This window comes from Mycteria americana (assembly GCF_035582795.1).
Source record: "Mycteria americana isolate JAX WOST 10 ecotype Jacksonville Zoo and Gardens chromosome Z unlocalized genomic scaffold, USCA_MyAme_1.0 Scaffold_18, whole genome shotgun sequence".
NCBI classification, from domain to species: domain Eukaryota; kingdom Metazoa; phylum Chordata; class Aves; order Ciconiiformes; family Ciconiidae; genus Mycteria; species Mycteria americana.
Window position 1 is genome coordinate 16,418,346 of NW_027445436.1, and position 23,974 is coordinate 16,442,319.

The window sequence follows — 23,974 nt, forward strand, 5'->3', positions numbered from 1 at the left end:
CAGTGAAGAAAAATTTCCTAATATCCAGTCTAAACCTCCCCTGGCTCAACTTGAGGCCATTTCCTCTTGTCCTATCACTTGTTACCTGGGAGAAGAGACCGACCCCCACCTCTCTACAACCTCATTTCAGGTAGTTGTAGAGAGCAATAAGGTCTCCCCTCAGCCTCCTTTTCTCCAGGCTAAACAATCCCAGCTCCCTCAGCCGCTCCTCATAAGACTTCTGCTCCAGACCCTAAATTGTTCAGATTAAGTTCTGTATATTAGCTATTACACTAATGCTTACATGAAATAGGCTTTATTTTTTTTCCTTTCTGTAACTGAGGTGAACTGGAAATGTTTCTATTTTGCCTGAATATGGAACACACAGATGTTTCAGAACATCCTTTATTTGATGCATCTTGCAGTTAGAGAAAGGCCAGTTTGCATAAAAGGAACCTTAGCAAGCCATCAATAATAATAGAGCCATAGTCAAATGAAAATGTGGAATGGACCCAGTACTAATGCATATAAAGAGAGTACTGAAATACTTCTAGGCTTCCAGCTTCACTGACTCTAGTATGGAACGTGCTTCTTTATACTCTTCAGCTTCTTCCAATTCTTTTTCATTTTCCTGGAATTAAAAACAAAACTTTTGAGTACTTAGAAAATAATGGACATGGGATTAAATTTAAGAGGGAAACTATGAAACAAGGGATATATCATTATTGAAAACATTAGTTTTACATAATTCAAAGCACAGGTAATTTCTTTTGTCCTGCTTAAGGTCCAGGATAATGGCTGTCGTGTGAATAGATTTGACCTATGCATACCTTTATTTTGTTAACTAAATATTTAAAATCAAGGACAGCATAACTGAAACCAATAACAACACAACTCAGAACAAGAGTACTATTAGGAAAAAGCTTAAGCAGAGATTGACAATTGAAAAAACATACTATGACACAGTTGATTTTAAGCATTGAAGGTGAGCTAAGAACAGAAAGCAACCTTTGAAGACTTCCAAATTCTTAATAAGAATAGTAACTCCCCACATTCCTCGTTTTAACTTTGTACAACACAGTGTATGGATCAATAGCATCACTTCTGCATGCTGCTGAAATCTAGACCAGCTAACTGTCAAGTAACTAGCTGAATGACAAAAGGACCCTAAATCCTGCCAGGTACTGAGCATTTATTTTGGAAAACAGTAGAGGCATACCACCCGAGGACAAGACACCTTGAGTTTTCATTTGAAAAGGGATTTGCATTTTAGCTGTCAAACGTGTCTGAGGCTTAATTTACACTATGTATTTTTAGCCTCACAGTAGCATTTACATGTGTAGCAGAATTCTTGGTGAAAAATCAGCTTTTAAAATAAGCATGGCTATCTCCAAACTTAGTATAGTTTCAGTGAATCTATTTGTACAAGATACTATTTATTCCTGCAGGTATTCATATCTTAAAAATGCAGCACTAGTTCTCATTTCACTAATAAATCATATAAGCAGTACTCAGTAAGGACTCAGCTGTCTTGTTTCTTGTCCATAGCATAATAAAAGTAGTAAGCAAAGTATTTTGACTATTTCAGTTCACTACAAGCATATTATATACATCTACATGATCTAGAAAGACTACCTAAAGCAAGTGAACTATTTTTTCTGATCACATAACTATCACAGGAATTCAGAGTCCATTCTAACAGTTCAGTATTTAAGTGTATGTTGAGTGTGCACTCCCTTAAAGACAACTTCTAATATTCTAACACACACAGTTTTCATAGACTGAAGACCAAGTCTGCAAAGACAGTTATCTAAAATGAAATATTGGTATGTTATAGGATGCTAGTCTTGGGACCTATAAAAAGTAATTCTTCAATCCAGTTCTAATATGCTGCAATTGCACTACAGACAAGCATGTTTATCCAAGTTCATCAAGGAACAGCAGCATTTCTTGATCAGTAGATTTTGGTGCTATACTTACTAGTAATTGAGTAAGATCTGCATGTGCAACTTCTAATCTGCGCTGGCAGTCTGGAATCATCATTCGTGACTCTTGTAAGATCTCAATCTGTGAAAATTAGAAGCTAGTGAAATGAGAATGTATTCCAGATAGGAATGTTATTTTTTAAGATAAGTCTTTACTCTGAAAAATCAGTAGTCCAGTCATCATCTAGGAACTTCAGAACAGTGGTACCTATTTTCTGAATAGGCTTTTTTATTAAAAGACACACTTAGCATAATTACTTAAAACTCTGTTAATTTACAGGATGCTTCCATTTACTTTGTGCTTAATTAAATATAAAGTATTAAGTATTTAGAATAATTTTTACCTTAGAAAAAGGTACTGCCTGGTAAGGTTTCCATACAACATTTGTTAAAAAGGCTATTTAAAACAAACTTTCTCCTGCTGTCGTGAAGCAGCTTCATCCAAAATGGGATCAGCTGGTTATATAAATATCTCCTGCATCTTTTGGGTAATAAAGAAAAGCAGTGTTCAGATAATACCACATAGATATAATTACTGCATGAAAAAAGTTATTGAGTTATTGATCACATTGTGTGCACACTGCAGGAAGCTCTGACTGAAAGAGAAAGGTAAAGAAAAATGAAAAGCAAAGACCAGCAGGCTCATATTTTTGATGCTTATCATGCATAAAAAGTTATTACTTATCCTTGTGCTTCATTTTAGGAGAAAGATTATTCTTACCATGCACTTTGAACAAAATTACTAAACTGGCACCCCACCAAATCTGAACATCCTGCCTCCTCCTACAGAAAACTTCAGATTTATACAAGGGAACATTTATTTCATGGAACATTTCTGGACCTGAAATCCAACCACTGAGAAGAAAAGGTGTGCAGAGTTGTTCAATAATGTTAAATCTATTTAAAAATGAAAACAGGTTAGATATTTAAGTATGAAACCTCTTCTGCATTCAGGATAACCTGTAACAGAAGGCTTTCACTTTAAATGGCTTACTTCATTCTGTCATTCCTATGTTGTATTCTTTCAGTATTAATGCTGCCGTACTGAGGGGAACACTATCATCACAAAAGGGAAGATAAGCTATGGCTAAGAATGTATTTATGCATACAGGAAGGCCTTTTGTAGTACAACATTATCATCATTCTTAAGTGTCATATGCTGAAGTTCTTAGTTCAAGTCATTTTTGAGAGAAGGGGTTTAAAAACTTTGTTTCTAATTTCCTTTCAGAGAATCTAGGGCAAAACCTGTCTACTTTGATGAAGCAAAGATAGGTGACAAATGTTTAAAAAAAGTTAAGCACCCCCAAGTTCTAGTTCTCATCAGTATTATCACTTTCTTTTAAGCATTCAGCATTGGACTGTATTAAAAATAAGACTAGTCAGTCTGCATGTTACACTTTCAGCAGTGAATGAATAAAGGTTTGTAACTTCTATAGAATGAGGTATGCCATGAGATGATGCCTTCTGCTTTATGTACTACAACTTTGTTCTACAAAGAATACCTATAGGAGTGAGAATATCTGTCGTGGTTTAGCCCCAGCCGGCAGCCAAGCACCACGCAGCCGCTCGCTCACTCCCCCCCCCCGATGGGATGGGGGAGAGAATCGAAAGAGCAAAAGTAAGAAAACTCGTGGGTTGAGATAATAACAGTTTAATAATTGGAACAAAATAATAGTAATAATAATAATGAATTATAATGAGAGGGAAAAAAAACAATGAGAGAGAGAGAGAGGAACAAAACCCAAGGGAGGGAAAAAAAAAATTATATATATATAAAAAAAAAAAATTACAACCGCTCACCACCCGTCGACCGACAGCCAGCCAGTCCCCGAGCAATGATCGCTACCCCCCGGCCAACTCCCCCCAGTTTATATACTGAGCATGACATCATATGATATGGAATAGCCCTTTGGTCAGTTTGGATCAACTATCCTGGCTGTGTCCCCTCCCAGCTTCTTCTGCACCTGGCAGAGCACGGGAAGCTGAAAAGTCCTTGACTAGTACAGCAGCAACTAAAACATCTCTGTATTATCAACACTGTCCTCAGCACAAATCCAAAACATAGCCCCATACCAGCCGCTACGAAGAAAATTAACTCTGTCTCAGCTGAAACCAGGACAATATCCAATAATGATTTCCTTGGGCCAGTATTGCTAAATAGTTGTGTGTTGTAAAGCTGGTGGATGATATGGAAAGTAGTAACTTATTTCTGATATATGCCACTCAATAAGTGATCTGGGAAGGCATATAAGCTGTAGTCCTGGCTGCTGTAAGAAAAGAACAAAACTACCCTAACCACTCTGTTCAAAACAGAATTTGACTGAGATACAAAGGGGTACCTGAGTTTTATTTACATTTGCCCGCAGTTATGCAATAATAAATAAAAAAACAGAAGGAAGATAAATCCTGTAAGTACATTCAGTAGGTGCAAACAGTTAGAGATTGGAACAGGAATTTTGTGGAACCAAGATTATTAGTTGATTACTGAACTACCTATGCAAACTTTGATAACTTCTACATAAAACACTTTTTTCCAAGATAATCCCAGATGGACCATTTACTGTTACAAATGTATATAATAAAGCAAAGTCAAAAGCTCAAATAATTAGATAAGCTTTAGGACTGGAATTTTTAAAAAGTGTTTGCTCTCCAAATTCTATCAAAATTTAAACAGTGGCCCTCTCCCCTCCCCCAACACATTCTAGAAACTTTCTGACTAAATTCTAAGGAGTTTAAATTATAAGCAGGTCACAGAGGAAGTTATTACATGAAACCGATCTAACTCTGCAAAGTACCATAAATATCTGCAAGGTTTCTGTGAATTACAATGACAAATCGAAGTATTAAAAAACTGGAGTAACTGAAGTGCATCTAAATAAAGTGTTAAGACAAAAGCAATAAAGCACAAAAGTATGTACAGAGACAAGCAAATTTAATTTGTTGTCAATAAGTGCACGTAGGACCAGAAGAGCTACTGTGACTAGCGAGGATGATGTCCCTATTCCTTTAAGTGTACTGAAAAATCCAGTTAAACAAATCTCTTCAAGGAGCCACATTTCTGGTCAGTTGTCTTTCAGATTGAAGGTATTTCTACTAAGGGAGCAGATGTCTGGCATCTTTCAAAAGAAAGCAGTCTGCTCAGATGTGATGGAGCTCTCTAACTGTTGGGGTGTATATAGCCTATTTACTAAACATAACGTGGATTTTTTGTAAATTGGTTCAGAGGTCAAAGAACTAGTGTGCATAATGCACTATCAATAGCCTTCAATCTGTTTTCCATAAATTCCAGATTGCAGTGACAGATAAAGCAGAACTGGAAACAGAAAAGCCAAATAGATGCAAACACACAGATCCACCTACCAGTTGCTTAAGTGGAAGGGCACCATAACAAAAACCAGACAATTATTTTACACATTCAAAATAAGCACAAAGGCCAAACACAACTCTATGAGAAACAGCTGAGGAGGTAATGCCCTAGGCTTTAAACATAAGCAACTTTGATTTTAGCAGGTCCCACAATAAAAGTTCAAAGCCAGTATTTCAACTTATCTAGGCAGATCAGAGCTGCTCAGATGAGGCAGATTCTCTATTTTTTGGCTCACCCAAGCACTTATACTAAACCAAATTTTTGATACTTTAAGAATACAAATACATATTACTGCTTATGAGTGTCAATACCAAGTATTCTGCAACAGGAAGCAATTTTGCTCAGCCTAACTGATATCTATTGTGTAATGGGGACAACAGTTTTATCAGCTTCAAAAAGATGGAAGCAGAGTTTGGTGGGTTTTTTGGTTTTGGTTTTATGTTGTTTTGTTTGTTTTTTTTTTTCAGCTGACCCACAACTTAACAAGGGATTTAGAGATGTGCAGACCCACAAATAATTTGAAAACAACAACAAGAAAACCTCCATAGGACGCTCTGTCATTCCTTGATCTTAAGAAGGACAGCCTAATACACTACTGGGTCACAGAGTATGGTGACAATATTGTTTTATATGACAGGAATGGTGTTCTAAACACAAAAGACAGGCTAAGAAAAATTAGAAATGTGAATGAGTCATATATATGAATTATATATACACACATGAATATATATTCATGCTTTTAAATACTGCCTCATAATCACTTGCCCTTTGTTGCACAACTGAAAAAAGATAATCATAACAGTACAGATCTACTCAAAGACAGTAGGGAAGAAAAGAAAAAGCATGCAAATAATTCAGTTTGCTAAGAAAAGTGCTACTTGTTTGAACTACTTTTCATCAGAAAGTTTGTAAAACACTTGGAATCCATTGACCAGTTACAGCCATATTGATGGAAGGACAGAGACCCAAAAGAAAAAAAGGACATCTCTAAGTATCATGAACACCAATGGTTCCAAGATAAATAATCCTACTAAGAAAAGGACCATAGCACAAAGTAAACAGTGATGCTAAGGCTACTGGTTGGCTAATCAACATATTTGTAACTTAAATCCACAGCATGGTATTACTTCTCACCTCACTGGTAATCAGGGAATATAAAGGCACAAGGTGCTGGGCCAGGATGGTAGCAAGGGGACACAGGGAGTAGGACAGCATAGGTGATGTAGGAGAAAGCTGTGTATAGGGAAGGCAGGAGCTCACAGGAGACACAGCATTAAGGGGAATATAGAGGGGGAAAAAAACCCAAACACACACAAAAACTGTAGGAAAACAAGTTTTATTAGTTCTACTTCCTTTGAAGCAACTTGTTTTATTTTCACATAGGCCCAAAAGAAAGCTTGAGCTATCCACAAATATAGGATACTAGAACACACTGCAGTCTGTTGTGAGTTCTTTGCCAAAACATTTGATCAAAACACTTCTGAAGGACCATGAACAAAAGCTTGCAGTAAAGAATTGGAGAACGTTGTTTTATTTCTGTAGTGCTTGAGTGTTTCAGGCACTGAAATGGCCACGTATCAACCACAAACTAACTACCATTTGTAGCAAGAAAGCTGAAGGAGAAGAAAACCCTCTAGATCTAAATGCCTCAGTATTTCAAACAAGCTTTCTCTGCAGCCCCTCTCAGGTGAGGTGTGGGATAATGGCTGAGGTGACTTAAAAAATTAGAACTTATATTCACACTTTTAGGTAAGGTACAACACTGAAGAAGCTCCCCAGGTGGAATGCAGCTGACATGTAAGGAATCCATTGCATGGAAGTTCCCTAGGCCTGCAACCTTAGATGTTGGTAACGCCAGGGGAACTTGGTGTGCTGACTCTAAGAGGCGCTGCCCAGAGGGTGGAGTGGTGTGGAGATGCCGCAGCCAGGCTCTGCATTAATAGGGGAACTTAAAGGTGTCAAAGAACTGATAAGCTGCATATTTACTACCCTGGGCCAACAGCCTGCCACGTTTTTGACAAAATGCTGTCCTTTTGGTGAACTTTGCTCATTATAACATCATTATAATACCAAAACACACCTCCATCCCAAAAGCTACCCGCCTCCAAGGTGCGACCACCCCTCACTGAGCTTGCGCACTGAATTTTTCTAGCTTATACCTTTAAAAGCGAAGCGAGAAAACTTTACACCAATCCTAAACAAAGGTATGTATGACTAGAGTCACTCAAGCTCCACCTGAAAGGTGAAAAATAGTATAAAATGGTTTAAGAGAAAGAGAATGTTAGGGAAGACACCATCGTGTATCACTCTGACGTTTGGGATCAGTCGACGGGCTGAGCCTCTCTTCCCCCCCATCGGGACGCCTTTGGGTAAGATTCGAACACTTGATTATACCAAGTGCCTCCCCGGGAAACTTAGAAATCTCTATAGAGTCGCTTTATTATCTTTTAACGCGTTTGTGTCAGGCTGTGTTACTCATATTCTTGATATACGCGTTGTGTCCGGCCGTGTTATTCATACTCATATTCTTGGTATTTGTATGTGCTTTGCAGACAGTTAATTTATCACCGGTAATCCAAAGAATCTGTGTGTCTGTTGCTCTAATAAACTGCACTCTTCACTGCTCTGGCCGTGATAGTTCCTTCAACACGACCAGACTGGGGGGGTGTAAAAATTAATGCTGTCGCCTTAGCGAAAGCCCTCAACTAATAAGTGGCTATACACACAGTCCTTAGAAAATAAACCGTTGACCAGGTCTGAGACTAAGGCTGGACCTAGCTGCACCGAGACTCCTCTCTGAGAAGGAGTTTAGAAAGCAAGGGGGTCCTGTCTGAACCTCGTGACTCAACGGGAGGGTTCCCCCCCAGCCACTCCTCAGACTCCTATTTGTATGCGACAGTAACCCTTAACGCAACAGTGAGGGCCAATCCTGTTTCTTTTAAAGCAGATCACTTTAGGACATAAAAGGCAGAAAGGTTCCTTTGGTCTTTTTGGGAAACAGTTTGTCACTAGCTGTTTTCCACTAGTGTACAACTGTAAGGTTTTCTTCATTGCCAGCAGCGGGGGATGGAGGGAGAACACCACATGACTTGAAGCTAAAAAATAGAGATACTGTTCAGAGGACAGAAGCAAAACTCCGTGTCCTCCGCTGAAAAAGTTTTTAATTAAATACTCTGTATCATAAATTACAGATACTGCTCCTTTAAAATTAACTTAGAGGATGATAATGGAATTATCCATTACAGAAAGTTGTCATTTAATCAGCAGGCAGCACATTTCCTCCCAGCAACTCAAAATTCTACCTGAACAGATCCGTGTTAATGCAAGTATAAAGCCTCACCCTGTAAACAGGTGAGAGGTGGTAAACATCTGAATGAAGAGGTTTCTTTGGGAGTAGCATAAAGAAAACACTGACAAAAGACAGACTTACTTTCCCAACAACAATGGCTCAACCTTGTTTGAATAAATAACCAAATTTTCTCTCTGCCAAGGTTAAGCCTGGGGAAGAGGTTTAGAGGGTTGGGGTTTTTTGTTGTTGTTGTTTTTCATTTGCTTGTTAAGATAGCATATAGATTCTGAATGCATGCTTTGCTAAAAGGTAGCAGGCTGGTTAGGAGGTGTTTTAGAATAAGCTTGAAGGTTTGGGAGGAATCCCCCATCTGTTTTGCGGAGGCAAAATACCTGGGGAAATATTTGTGCTAAAATTGGAAGCAGAACAGACATGGGAAGTTCCCTAGATAGACAGAAGGCAGAAAAATCAAGTCCAGATTCTTTTCCTCCCTCTAGAACAGAGGAAAAGTGAGCCCAACTACAGAAGAAATGAATCATGTCCCATCTCAGTGGCAAGTCTTTTCTACCATAGGAATGTTGCCATACTAACTTATTCCAAATATTGCACAAGTGCCTTTAATCTTCAGTATAAAATCTGGAATCCAAAAGGTATTTACATCTGCCTAGATAAAAAGGAAAACAGCCTCTGGAAAACAGAGGGGAAAAAGGAAGATCACAGTAATGATTTTTCATCATTTGGTCTCTTTCAGAAAGCACATTAGGCAATAAAACCAAAGTTTGAAAGCATTTTTAATATAACCTGTTAGGAATATTATTCTGTATTTAGTACAGAGAATTCCAAGTTGCTAGCTTTTAAGGAAACAAATTGTGCTTGTTAAGTATACTGTCCAAATACATAAGGGGGAACATTAGACCCTTCATTAGTATTTCCACTGCCTCTTTACCTAAGCAGCTAGAGCTACAGAGTTCAGATTATTAAGCAAAGATCATATATTCTTAGAAAAAAACCCAACTTATGAAAATAATCAGACTGCAGTGAAACTGTATGTTTCATCTAATCTTACTGTACTTGATTGGTGAGAAGATTGAAACTTTGTTTGAACCAACAGGGTGGGGGGTGGAAAGAGTTAAAAACTTAAAAAGCCAACTGAGCTAACTGGAGTATTTCTTTGATGCTAAATAGACATTTAGAAATGAAAAAGCTACAGAACATTACAATGTTCCTTTCAGCTAGAACTTCTCCAGTAACAAGGTTAGCAGCTCATTCTCATCTTCGACAACAATTTTCCAAAACAATATAAATTGTTTCCAAATGTATTTCATTTTAGCTGTTTCAGGAAATATTCTACCTCCCACTCAACAAAGCAAGAGAAATATTGCTGGTTTCATTAATACTTGGAGAAAAACTGTATATTAGCAAGACTGTATGTACTCTTTGGCATGCAGAAATTAAATTCTATGTTAAGTCCATTGGATTTTTAATTCATCTGGAAATGACATTACACAAGAAATCATTTAGAACTGTAGGATAACTATTTAAAAAAAAATAAAGCCTATCATTTATCAGTAAAAATGCTGACAGTTAACAAAAACTCCAGAGCAGATCTACAATCCCACTGAGAGGAAATAAGGAGTAGATACCTCAGGCTCTTCCCACACTCACAAGCCTCAAGATAAAAGTATGAGATGGGAAAGGATGTTATTTATGTACGGGACAAATCAACAACCACAGAAATACAGAAAACTACTGGTTCCTACCATTAGTCTGCATTCATGAGCAACTACAGTGAAAAGTTTCTATTACAGATAAAGTATCATGAAGCCCTGTGTAAAGTCTTCATATATCGAGAACCATTACAACTGTGTGGAAACTAAGGCTTCATTACAAAAAAAATCCACACAGAGGTACAACTGCATTATTTGCTGCTACCAGTCAGGGGTCTTCATGACCCTCTACAGAAACTATATGCAGAATTTACACCTGATAGAATACATCAAAAGTATTTTAATACTTTTTTTCTAACTTGTACGAACCTGTTTTGTATAAAATAGTTCAGTTTTTATTAAAATTGTTTTCAATTTAGTATTTTATTAAAATACTTAATAACCCTTTTTCCTAAAAGTCTTGTGGTTGAAGATAGTGTGATTTTGAGATACAAAATTTATGAAAATATTTTCTTTCATACTATTTTCCTCCCAAATACTACTCTTCATTTATTATGTTTTTTTCTGCCAATAAATTGTTATAAGCTTTCCCCTAAATTCTAAACTTCTTATCTGCCTTTTGTAGACAAAAAACAGATAGACTGTGGTTTTTTGGTTTGAAGGGTTTTGTTGTGGGTGGGGTTGGGGGGTTGGTTTGTTGGTTTTGTTTGTTTTTTGTTTGTTGGTGTGGGGGTTTCTCTTTTTCTGAGGGTTTCTCTTTGTTTTTTTAAAATAAGCTGTAAGTGATGGGAAAGGAAGGGCTTCCCTGCCCCATAATGCTAGTGATTCTTTCCATGGGATATACTACCTACTGGGTTAGTAGATCTACTGGGTTAGTAGATCTTGGAACCCAGCTTGGATTCAGCTGAAGTACATTAGTTGAGACACAGCAAATAATGCAAATACAACATGCACCCAGGACAATGGTAATATACGGGGTCTTCAAGTTATATTCTTGGTCAGAGTATACCAGCACTGCGAGCAAACTGTCCTTTTTGTTTCTCAGATATTGAATCTGCTCCTCATTAAATTAGCCTGTCTGGACAGTGCAGGTGAAGGCTAGTATCTAACAACTGCCAACTACCCTAGCTGGTCACTGCCTCAGATAGAGATCACTTGAGATCACAGAAACCACAAGGTGCCCAATTGTATAAGGAGTTAGGAGAAAAACATTGAGTCAAACCCTAACTATTGTTCTACAAAGGGACTGATCCCTCCTTACAGACCAGACACACCCTAAAGTCTACATATGCTTTAGGAATGGCATTATTAATTTTTAAGTAAATTTTTCCTTAGACACTTCTGTACTGTTAAACCATATGATCTACTGCAGAGTTGTAACTGGAAAACTAAATGAGAATAGTAGTACATTAAGAGGAGGTAAGTAATGCTTTTAAGCATCCCTCCCTCAACTCTGGATTGATTTGTATATACATATCTGATTTAGCCGATACCTCAGCTAAAATAAGTTAAAATTATTCTCCTAGTCTCAAATGATTTAATTCATTCCCATCCCCCAAATGCTATTTTTCATTACTGAAATAAAGTCTATAACCATATTTTTAAATAAAGTTATTCAGATTAGGAATTATTAACTAAAAGCAGTTCTTAAAATGTGTAACTACAGATATTTTTTCCTGAAGAACTTCTCAAAGTATTATCTCTATCAAAAATGATTTTTTGAGCAAGCTCTCCTGGTATTATGTAATTTTCTTTAGTGTAAGAAATTTGATCCTATGAAAAGCGTGCACATTCTTTCTGAGCCTCCAAGTTCTTTATAACCTAAAATATTAACAACTTCCAGAATGCGAAGTGCTCTAAAAGAACAATAAGTGAAGATGTCATTGGAGGAACTGATTGCTTTCAAAGTGGATCAGGCAATTTCTGAATGAATCGAGACTATTTTCTTTGAAGGCTTTTGTCATTGGTCTCTGAAAAGACCTTCAAGTAGCGTGTAACATTTCATTTCACAGCAGAAGTTCCCAGCCTCCACTGTTTTTGACTTTGATGATATCTTGCCAGGTCACTGTGGAAATACCACACTGCAGTCAAATAATCTGATGAATGGGGGACACTAAAAACGGGAACTGCATTAATTAGTTCTTGTTAGCACCAGCAGATCTTCAGAAATACTATTTCTGTAGGATCCTGGAGTCTCAGTCTGTGGTGAGGCAGAAGACAGCTCAGCTCTATAAATACAATTCTTTATTTGTATTTCTTTCTCATGGCATAATGAAAGCAAGGCAGGATATGCACACATGAACTGAAATCTGAACTTATTTTAAAAGTTGTTTTAGTTTGTTCTAAAAGGGCTTTCTCCTAGCTTGTTTTAGTTTATTTTTATACTGGGTTTTGTTTAACCTTTTCCATTGTTTGAAGATGAAGATGGGAGAACAGTAGGTTTTATAACATGAAGTCACCAGACTGTTGAAACAAGTGAAAATAATTTTAATTTACAGTTTCAGTTTCTGTGAAGATTTAAGAGAAAACATCTGGGAAATGCTTAGGAAAATATAGTTAAAAGATAACATATTTAGCTGAAAGAATATAAAGGCCACAGTTAAACACAGACATGCCACACTTCTGTAAAGAATATAAATGAATCTCCCAAACCCAAGCCTTCTCTCAGTGATAAGGAAACTTGACACTCCTCCTTCCAAAAGGGCATGTACCAACTGTCTGCAACAACCGTCCTTTATGGGGAACCTTCCAAGAAAAATTTAATCATATTGTAATAGTGACTCTAAACCATATCAATTGTTAGTGAGTGATAGCCATCCTGACACCAAGTGCTGCTAAACAATCCATACCCATTCTCCTTATAATTTAACAGTTCTGAAGGAAAGGAAGTTTCTACAAATGCATATTATGACTTTTATAATTGACAGGATTTTAGTCTAGTATTTATATAACAGGAGTCTGGAAAAAGGTACAGGAGATTCTTTTATTTAAGGATGACTGATTAAATCAGAGCAAAGAAGGACTTTATAAAACAAGTTTTAGGATAGTTTACCTGCTTCTTAATTCCATAATCATCACATGCTTCAGCTTTCATTTTTTCAATCTTTTCTTCTTGCTGTTTTGCTTCTTTTTCATACATAACTTTTTCTTTTGCCAATCTGCAATTAAACCAAGTGATTGTGTTAATCTGGTTCTATTATGGTAAAAAGTAACACCATTGAAAACAAAAAACCCCCTGAAAGCTGCAGCCCTATAAGATAATACACAGTTTTATAAAAAAGGCTCTTAACCACTGCAAAAAACTGCATCTAGGAAATGCTGAATTTAGCTATAATAATTCTTATAAGAATAATTTCAATTAAAAATATTTTTAAAGATTCTATGTGGACTTATCCATATGAATATCCTAAAAAAGCTATATACTGGTACTTCATTTCAAATACATAATAGAAAAATAATAAGAAGCTGCCTTGTAGATCTGGATGACTGCTAATAAAGACAGTAGTACAGAGGAGAAAGCTATCTCTCTATCTCAAAAAAAGTCCTCACATCATAGGTAGCCAAACCAAACTTAATATTAATATGTCTGCAAAGGCACCACTCTTATCATCGACTTTTAGATCAGCATTTGCCAGACTTTCTCATCACCATCCAGACTGATAGTTTTGTGAGTGACCTATATTGGCTGTTATAGTCATGTGTCCTTTCCTCTTTCCTATTCACTACTAAATAACACCACTGCACCTGCACCAAAAAATGACTGACATTCTTCTTAGTAGTAACTCTGAAAAAAAGTTATCATGTGTAAATGAAAAGGAAAAGCACTTTCAGGTTTACAAACTATGATCCCAAAATGGTTTGTTTGTTTTGTTTTTTTCCTGATCACAACTCCATGTCATGCCATTAAATGCAATATTTCCCATACTAGTTTTCGTACAAAATAATGAAAAGTAAAATTCCCAAATAACACAGTAGCCTCGTAGTCTTGTGTTCCCTAGAGTATTTTTGCCATTTACCTTGATGCTGGTTTGGGAGTTATAGACAAAAGTAACAGTTCTATAATTTACATTATAGCAATCTTCTTTATGGCCTTATTTTTCAAAGGGAAAATAATCCATCTTTTAATCCTAATAACGGACCCATATTTGGGAGCAGGATGCTTTTTGCTAACAAGTGTAGATTCAAGAGTAATGCAAGAAATTTTGAAGGTCAGAATGGAATATTAAGGTAGTCTAGTCTGATGTCCTGCAGTAATTTTTACATTGCAATTCCATTATCAGGCTTAATTATTTGTTGTTATTGCAATTTTACTGTTACATCTCCTACTTTGTTACATATGTTCATTATGTATATGTTGGATGACATAATGCTAGATTCAAACCAAAACATCCTTCAGGATCTGGAGAATGATGAAGTAATTCCTGATTAGCTAATTCAAGACCAAAACAAACATTGAGATGCTAGTGCAAACCTGAGAGCATGCCAAAGAAAATCCTTCCCCAAACAAGAACAAGCCTGTATCAGATCAGCCTATATTAGACAAGATTGTTTAAGGGAGAACTCAACAGCCAAAAGAACATAATCAGATCCAATAAGCAAAGAATATTATACAAATGAAAAGAGAATAAAGGTCTTGTAGAGAGCTTCTTGGTCACGTTAGCACATTAGAACAAATTAATTCCTAACTTGTCACAGTTAAGTGCTCTACTAGAAGTGCTGCTGAGGCTGGACAGAAAGTACGGGGTTGATAAGAACCTTTTGTTAACTGAAGCTGACACAAAAGCACCACTGCAGTAACATCTTGAGAAAAATTCCAAAGAGAATATGCTGATACTGCAACAGCAGGAATTCTCCCTGCTTTTGATAGAGTTTACAATTCAATTGTAAACAATTCAAAAATTGTTTTGCCAAAATAGCCTTAAGCTGTGGTTCCACAACAGTTGATCTAAATTGGGCTGTGGCAACACTCACCTGAACTGGTTTCAACCCCTGTGGAATCACACCATCGGAGAGTGCTTTCAGTCTTACAAAGCAGCAGTGTGTAGAGCATGTAGTGTAGGTATCATCTAGGCCAGTTTCTACAAGTCAGCCAAGTACTAGCTTTGAAAAATAGTACTGGGGAAAGACAGCACCCTAATTACTACTAATAAAGATACTAAATCAGGGGCTGTAATTCCAACTACTGGAACTAACTAGCTCCAGTATTAGCATCAGCAAATATTAATTTAATAGAGGATGAGTTAATTGTTTGATCAAGGTTGCTTGATTTAATTCCAGACAGTATTATTTGCTTTGCTATTTTTAGGTTCCAAAAAAGTTAATTTTAATCAGCTTGCGAGACAGCTGATTTTTTTTTAATGAGAACAGAAAATTCCCTTGAGGAGAAGGGGGAGAGAGAGATATGATTAAAAGCAGTTTTTATGCTGATTCACTTACTAAATAAAGCGTGTATGCCAATGAAAGTAAAGGCAACTTGCATCGCTAAACCCAGCATTTTGAATTATTTTAATTTTTAGCTAGAACAAAAGGCACAATGTTTGTCGCTACTTATGTTTTCACATTACGTTTTCACACTCACATCTCCCTCTATGCACATTAACTTTTCAAACTAACTGCTATTCAAGTTTGCTTACTTGTGTCAAAAGGTAAAGGACTGCACATTCTGGCCTAGTTTAGAACTAATTTTTAACTTGATTTTTTGCCCACCTTTCTCAGATCTGGATGCTTAATAATTACATCCATATTTATCTACCTACTTCTATTTCTGTATTAATTGTACATTTCAGAAGCAGAACTTGAAATATTCTGCTTTCAAAACTGGAAACATTACATGAAACCTGAAATATAAGACTGCTTTCTGTGACACTTTTTCCATTGCACTTTGTTCAGTAATCAGAATTGTCCAATTTAATGTTCCATTTATCATTCATAAGATTGGGGTGCTGATATTAATGCTATTAAGAAGTTTTGATTTGAAAACATTTTCTGTAGTAGATCCTTCCTCTAGATGCCATGAAGCTGTTTCTATTGAATACGCAGCTTAGGAGATGCTAAATTAAAGCAAGCTATTGATTTCAAAAGGAAAGTGAAATTTCATAATGGAGCAATACTATCCCTTAATCACCTCTTCCTTAAAAATTTCAGCAGAATTCTACAGAAAGATACCCACATGATACTTTGTTCCTCTCTTCTTCCTTCACCCTTTGTCTATCTAGAAGCAAGATTCTGATTTTGGGGTTTTTTTGTTGTTTGTTTGGGGGTTTTTGGGGGAGTGGTGGTAGTGGGGTTTTTTTTGTCACCACCACCCCCCCCCCCCCCGGTTAAAATGAATACTAAACCAGAATCTTTATATATGGTGTGATCATACACAGTGAACAAAGTAAGAATAGCTCAGTAGGTACCAGAAAAAGCCAGACCATAACTTGTTGCATTTCAAGTACACAGGTCATTTATAGATGGAAAAACCTGCAACCATAAAAACTACTACAGGCATAACTTTAGCAGACATTCTACAGTTTCATACGAAATATAAGCTATGGTAACTTTAACTTTTAACTGCAAGAATCCAAAAACAAAAAAGGAAACAATGTACATTATGTATTGTTGCCATGAAAAGCCGAAATCAGGACTCAATAGTCGGGATGACTATTAAGCAGGTATTCTTTATTGCAGCACTGGGCAGCACTGGGGATCGCTCCGCCACAAGTGCTCTGCCAGGTTAGCACAACACATCAGCTCATATACAGAAAAATCATACATATTCATCAGATTTCCTGAAAAGGGCAGTCTTATGGTGATGAGTTCCCGGAATTCATTTACATAGTCCAAGCATGCGCAGTAAAATTAGGGTTAGGGTCTTTTCACCCTCCCGGTGGTCTTCCATAGTCTTCCTCACGTTGTCCACTAGTTGAACTTTGGGCTTCCTTTGTCCATATATAGTCATTGAATTAGCTCATCAGTCCTTCGGCCTCGGAATGTCATAAGGGGGTCGATTTAAGCTAGTTCTTTGGTGCTTATCTTTGGCACAAACCTCCTGAGTTCCTGTTATCAGTGATTTAATTAGGAAGCCTAACGAGCTTGGCTCAAGGCCTGCTTAGTCCTATGAGGCAAGTAGTTACAGGAAATGTCCCACCATCAACTCTGCTCAGCAGGTAACTAAAACTGTCTTTGCAGGGGAAGAGAACAAAAAAGAACAAGGATGAGTGAAACTAAAAAAATGCAAGTCTATGTATCACAGTAAGGTCTTAGTCAGGGACTGTCAGGGATTTAACCCTTTCAGTATCATAGTTATACTTGTCTGTGCTGGTTTTGGCTGGGATAGAGTTAATTTTCTTCACAGTAGCTAGTATGGGGCTATGTTTTGGATTTGTGCTGGAAACAGTGTTGATAATACAGGGATGGTTTAGTTACTGCTGAGCAGTGCTTACACAGAGTCAAGGCCTTTCCTGCTTCTCACACCACCCCACCAGTGAGTAGGCTGGGGGTGCACAATAAGTTGGGAAGGGACACAGCTGGGACAGCTGACCCCAAGTGACCAAAGGGATATTCCACACCATATGACATCATGCTGAGCAATAAAACTAGGGGGGAGGTTGGTGGGGGGGCCGCTGCTCAGGGGCTGGCTGGGCATCAGTCGGTTGGCGGTGAGCAATTGTTTTCATTTGCATCACTTGTCTTTCTTGGGTTTTATTTCTCTCTCTTTGTCATTTTCCTTTCCATTACAATTTATTATTATTACTATTATTATTATTTTATTTCAATTATTAAACTGTTTTTATGTCAACCCATGAGTTTTCTCACTTTTACCCTTCCGATTCTCTCCCCCATCCCACCGAGGGGGAGTGAGCGAGCGGCTGTGTGATGCTTAGTTGCCGGCTGGGGTTAAACCACAACACTGTCATATGTAATAAGCCTTTATTCTACAATAAGCGGTTCCTTAAAATATCCTCTTGGTTTTAAACAATTCTATTACCTAGTACCCATCTGAAACCCTATGGTTAGCCTTATTTCAGTTACACAATACACTGCATCCTGTAATAGCTCTGTAAATAAACTAAACATTAATCACCAAAAAGTTCTATACATTGAAAGGCACACCGTGTTAAGAAATATTGTCAGCTCTGTCACCAGTTCTCTCAAATCTGATTGCCAAAGTTAGGAATCTAAATGTTATTCTAAATTATGTCCTTTTTCTTTCCTTCTCTTTGATAAAAATGAGCCTGTTTTTTAATAGTAGTCTATAAACAAAATTTAGATGGACACCAATGGGAGAGAAGGGTATTCACCCTTTTTAAAAGAAAAATCTTAACTTTGCTCACAATAGAAATTCTAGTCCTTCATGCAGTCAAGGTAAAATATTTAGGCATACATTACAAAATATATCCTCTCAGCTACCTTAAAATGCTACTGTATTTTTCAAATTCTTCTCAAGTACAGCTATGACATATGATAAGTGGAAATGAAATCACCAGATATACTGCCTTCAGTATAAGACAGAACTTTAGTTGAACAAGAGTAATTTAAAATGCAATAAACAAACAAAACATAAAGGACAGTTAAGAATAACAAGAACTAAGAAATTCAACCTCTCAGCATTTTGTTTATTTTTGTTTATGTTACAGTTAAGCAATAATAGCATACTTGTAAGATGTATTCTGTATTATCAGAATAAATGCATTAATTTGGGTATGCACCAAGTTCAGGGTGAATATTCCATTCAGAAAAGTCTCTACAAAGCTCCATAAAGTATATTATAATGCAAAGGTATCACATTGATCAGTACGAAACTGACCTCAAAAATAACTACAGCTTTGGTTCAACACTTAAAAAAAATTCACTGTTGTCTCCCCTCAAACTCAAAAAGGTAGATGACGACATTAACTCTTTACAACATATCACTTGGATAGACTCTGATATTGAGATGTATTTTACACAGATGTAGTTGTAGAGAGCAATAAGGTCTCCCCTCCCCGGGTCCTGCACTTGGGTCATAACCCCAACGCAACGCTACAGGCTTGGGGAAGAGTGGCTGGAAAGCTGCCTGGCAGAAAAGGACCTGGGGGTGTTGGTTGACAGCCACCTGAATATGAGCCAGCAGTGTGCCCAGGTGGCCAAGAAGGCCAATAACATCCTGGCTTGTATCAGAAATAGTGTGGCCAGCAGGACTAAGGAAGTAATTGTCCCCTTGTACTCGGCATTGGTGAGACCACACCTCGAATACTGTGTTCACTTTTGGGCCCCCCACTACAAGAAAGACATTGAGGTGCTGGAGCGTGTCCAGAGAAGGGCAACAAAGCTGGTGAAGGGTCTAGAGCACAAGTCTTATGAGGAGCAGCTGAGGGAACTGGGGTTGTTGAGCCTGGAGAAAAGGAGGGTGAGGGGAGACCTTATTGCTCTCTACCACCACCTGAAAGGAGGTTGTAGGGAGGTGGGGGTCAGTCTCTTTTCCCAAGTAACAAGTGATAGGATGAGAGGAAACAGCCTCAAGTTGCGCCAGGGGAGGTTTAGACTGGATATTAGGAAAAATTTATTCACCGAAAGGGTTGTCAAGCATTGCAACAGGCTGCCCAGGGAAGTGGTTGAGTCACCATCCCTGGAGGTATTTAAAAGACATGTAGATGTGGCGCTTAGGGACGTGGTTTAGTAGTGGACTTGGCAGTGCTAGGTTTGCGGTTGGACTCTATGATCTTAAGGGTCTTTTCCAACCTAAATGATTGTATAGAAACTGAAAGAAGACTTCATGTAGGTGAAAACAAAGTTATCGTTAGCTTTTAAAATTGAAATATATCACAGAAGCCTGCCCTTGAGTACATTTCTTGAAGTCTTGGTGGAGATTTTTACGTTGTGTGTCAGAGGCACTGTATAAGCCAAGAATTTTTCCATATTCATTTGCTGTGTAAAAAGTTTTTTTTTTTTACAAAAATATAAAGCCTTGCCAAAGTAATGGATGGAAGTACCAAAATAAATGTTTGTTTTGCTCTTTCACCATGTCCCCAAACCTCTGACCCAAAACCATTTTTATCCCATAAACTGTTTTGTCAATGACCTGCAGTTAGAGGTATTACCTAAGACTCTGCTCTGCCTTTTCTATTTGTAGAAGGGCGATGTCAAATATGCTCCAATTTCTGTCTCCATGTCTGTGACAGCTCTAAACTACAGCCAGTTTTATTTTTATACCAACACTATAAATCCAGTCGTTTGCAATACAGCTGCATGCTCATTAGCTGCAAAACGTAGCAATTGAGCTCATTTCTGCTCATTCTACTGATCTCCTGTCTTTACTCCATTTATTTGCCACTTTTGCTGCTTCTGCTCCTCCACAAAATACAACACTGCCCCTTCTAAGATTAAGTTATCATCAATTTAATCCTAATTTGGACCAAGTCAGGTGCTAAATGGACCACTTCTGCTTGATTGTTAATGAAATGTGTGCAAACACATTGATAAATTTTGATTATTTATCAATTACCACCAAATGAAGTAAATCTATTAAATAAATTCTAGCCTGATTGCTATAATAGAGTTTGAAAATATCGCTATTGATAATGATTCTCACTAACAATCTTTTCCGACTGCAGTTGCTGGGTTATGGGCACAACAAAGAATTAATTTTTCATAACATCAGCTGTGTGTGCCTCAGCAATTCTTCATTAATCAGTTACATTATGGGGCCGCTCCTCCGTAATGTGTGTTGCTTTGCTCAGAAAGCCTAAAACACTTTGTCGTATTTTATGTCAATTACCAGTAATTTTAATATCCTTCCATCACGGCATCTTGTAATAGTTAGCATATCACAGAATCGTATAGGTTGGAAAAGACCTTTAAGATCATCAAGTCCAACCGTAAACCTAACACTGCCAAGACCAACACTACACCGTGTCCCTAAGCACCTCATCCAAACGTCCTTTAAATACCTCCAGGGATGGCGACTCAACCACTTCCCTGGGCAGCCTGTTCCAATGCTTGATAACCCTTTCAGTGAAGAAAAATTTCCTAATATCCAATCTAAAGCTCCCCTGGCTCAACTTGAGGCCATTTCCTCTTGTCCTATCACTTGTTACCTGGGAGAAGAGACCGACCCCTACCTCTCTACAACCTCCTTTCAGGTGGTGGTAGAGAGCAATAAGGTCTCCCCTCAGCCTCCTTTTCTCCAGGCTAAACAACCCCAGTTCCCTCAGCTGCTCCTTCCGGCCCTTCTTGTAGATGGGTGTCACATTAGCTAATCTCCAGTCAGCAGGAACCTCCCCAGTTAGCCAGGACTGCTGGTAAATGATGGAAAGGGGCTTGGTGAGCACTTCTGCCAGTTCCTTCAGTACTCTTGGGTGGATCTCATCAGGCCCCATAGACTTGTGAGTGTCTAAGTGGTGCAGCAGGTCGCTAACCATTTCCCCCTGGATTATGGGGGCTCCATTCTGGTCCCTGTCCCTATCTTCCGACTCAGGGGGCTGGGTACCCAGAGAACAATTGGCCCTACTATTAAAGACTGAGGCAAAGGCGGCATTAAGTACCTCAGCCTTTTCCTCATCCTTGGTCACTGTGTTCCCTCCCCCGTCTACTAGGGGCTGGAGATTCTCCTTAGCTCTCCTTTTGCTGCTAATGTATTTGAAGAAGTGTTTTTTGTTGTCTTTTACAGCAGCATCCAAATTGAGCTCTAGCTCAGCTTTGGCCCTTCTAATTTTCTCCCTGCACAACCTCGCTACACCTTTGTAGTCCTCCTGAGTTGCCTGCCCCTTCTTCCAGAGGTCGTAGACTCTCCTCTTTTTCCTGAGTTCTAGCCAGAGCTCTCTATTCAGCCAGGCCAGTTGTCTTCCCCGCTGGCTTGTCTTTCGGCACCTGGGGACAGCCCTGCTCTTGTGCCTTTAGGACTTCCTCCTTAAAGAATGTCCAGCCTTCCTGGACCCCTTTGCCCATTAGGGCTGCCTCCCAGGGGACTCTCTCGACCAGTCTCCTAAACAGGCCAAAGTCTGCCCTCCGGAAGTCTAAGGTGGCAGTTCTGCTGACCCCCTTCATCACTTCTCCACGTATCAAAAACTCTATCATTTCGTGATCACTCTGCCCAAGACAGCCTCCAACCATCACATCGCTCACAAGTCCTTCTCTGTTCGTGAACAAGAGGTCCAGCGGGGCACCTTCCCTAGTTGGCTCCCTCACCAGCTGTGTCAGGAAGTTATCTGCCACACACTCCAGGAACCTCCTAGACTGTTTTCTCTCTGCTGTATTGTATTTCCAGCAGACATCTGGCAGGTTGAAATCCCCCACAAGAACAAGGGCTAGCGATCGTGAGGCTTCTCCCAGCTGCTTATAGAATAGTTGGTCTGTCTCCTCATCCTGGTTGGGGGGTCTGTAACAGACTCCCACCACAATATCTGCCTTGTTGGCCTTCCCCCTGATTCTTACCCATAGACACTCCACCCTATCGTCACCATCATCCAGCTCTAAACTATCCAGACTCTCCCTGACGTACAGGGCTACCCCACCACCTCTCCTGCCTCGCCTATCCCTCCTGAAGGGTTTATAGCCATCCATTGCCGCACTCCAGTTGCGCGAGTCATCCCACCACGTTTCCGTGATGGCCACCATATCATAGTTTTCCTGGTGTAAAATAGCTTCCAACTCCTCCTGCTTGTTGCCCATGCTGCGTGCATTGGTGTAGAGGCACTTCAGCCTGGCTGTCGTCCTTGTCTCCTTCATAGAAGAACACCCCTTGTGTGCTTTGAGGTGTTTCACTGGCATTTCCCTCTTGGCTCCTATTGCCTCAGTATCCCCTAGCTCAACTCTGTTCGACTTCAGCTGTGCCCCAGCGTACCCCGCACATCTCGGAGACACAGGCTGAGTGCCCTTGCTGGCACCCGCTCCCTCTAACCGTGGCACGTCGCTCCTCAGCTTCCCTCGGGCAAGCCTGATATTATCCCCCTCCCCCTTCGAGTCTAGTTTAAAGCTCTGTCAATGAGCCCTGCAAGTTCCTGAGCCAAGATTCTCTTTCCCCTTTGAGAAAGATGAATCCCATCAGATGCCAGCAAACCCGGTGCGGCGTAGGCCATCCCACTGTCAAAAAAACCAAATCCATGGCGATGACACCAGCCACGGAGCCATGAGTTGATAGACTGGGTGTCTCTGTTCCTTCTAGTGTCAATGCCCACAACTGGAAGGAGAGAGGAGAAAATAACCTGTGCTCCAGAGTCCCTTACTAGCCGTCCCAAGGCCCTGAAGTCTCTTTTGATTGCCCTAGGACTTCGTGTTGCAGCTTCGTTGGCCCCCACATGGAAGAGCAGTAGAGGGTAATAGCCTGAGGGCCATACCAGGCTAGGGAGTATCCTCGTGACATCTTTCACCCAGGCCCCAGGGAGGCAGCAGACTTCCCTAAAAGGAGGGTCCGTCCGGCATATCGGACCCTCGGTTCCCCTCAGAAGGGAGTCACCTACAACTATAACCCATCTTCTCTTCCTTGTGGAGGTGGTGTTAATACGAGAGGTACGTTCTTCTGACCTGGGCAACACCTCTAGTGTAGATGGACTGTCATCCCCATCCTCCATTGACTGGCCTTCCACCTCCAGGGCCTCATACCTGTTGTGCAGAGGCACCTACCTGGGGAGGCAAGGTGGGCAGGGAGGGCCTTCGCCTGCCACCACGAGCGTGGACTCGCCTCCATTCACTCTCCTCCTTTGAGCTGCTGCCTTCAGCCCGGTGC

At 39.2% G+C, this 23,974-nt stretch overlaps 1 protein-coding gene across 1 annotated transcript in view; it reads right to left on the bottom strand.

The window, feature by feature from the left end:
- Positions 1–240: 240 nt before the first annotated feature.
- Positions 241–23,974, bottom strand: part of LOC142402921 (tubulin-specific chaperone A-like) — a 61,041-nt gene continuing 37,307 nt past the window's right edge. The window contains exons 2-4 of the mRNA XM_075488899.1: positions 13,340–13,445; positions 1,960–2,046; positions 241–610 (exon numbers count right to left, since the gene is read on the bottom strand). Of these exons, the coding sequence (XP_075345014.1) occupies positions 530–610; positions 1,960–2,046; positions 13,340–13,445 (274 nt within the window). The 3' untranslated portion in view covers positions 241–529. The remainder of the gene's footprint in view (positions 611–1,959; positions 2,047–13,339; positions 13,446–23,974) is intronic.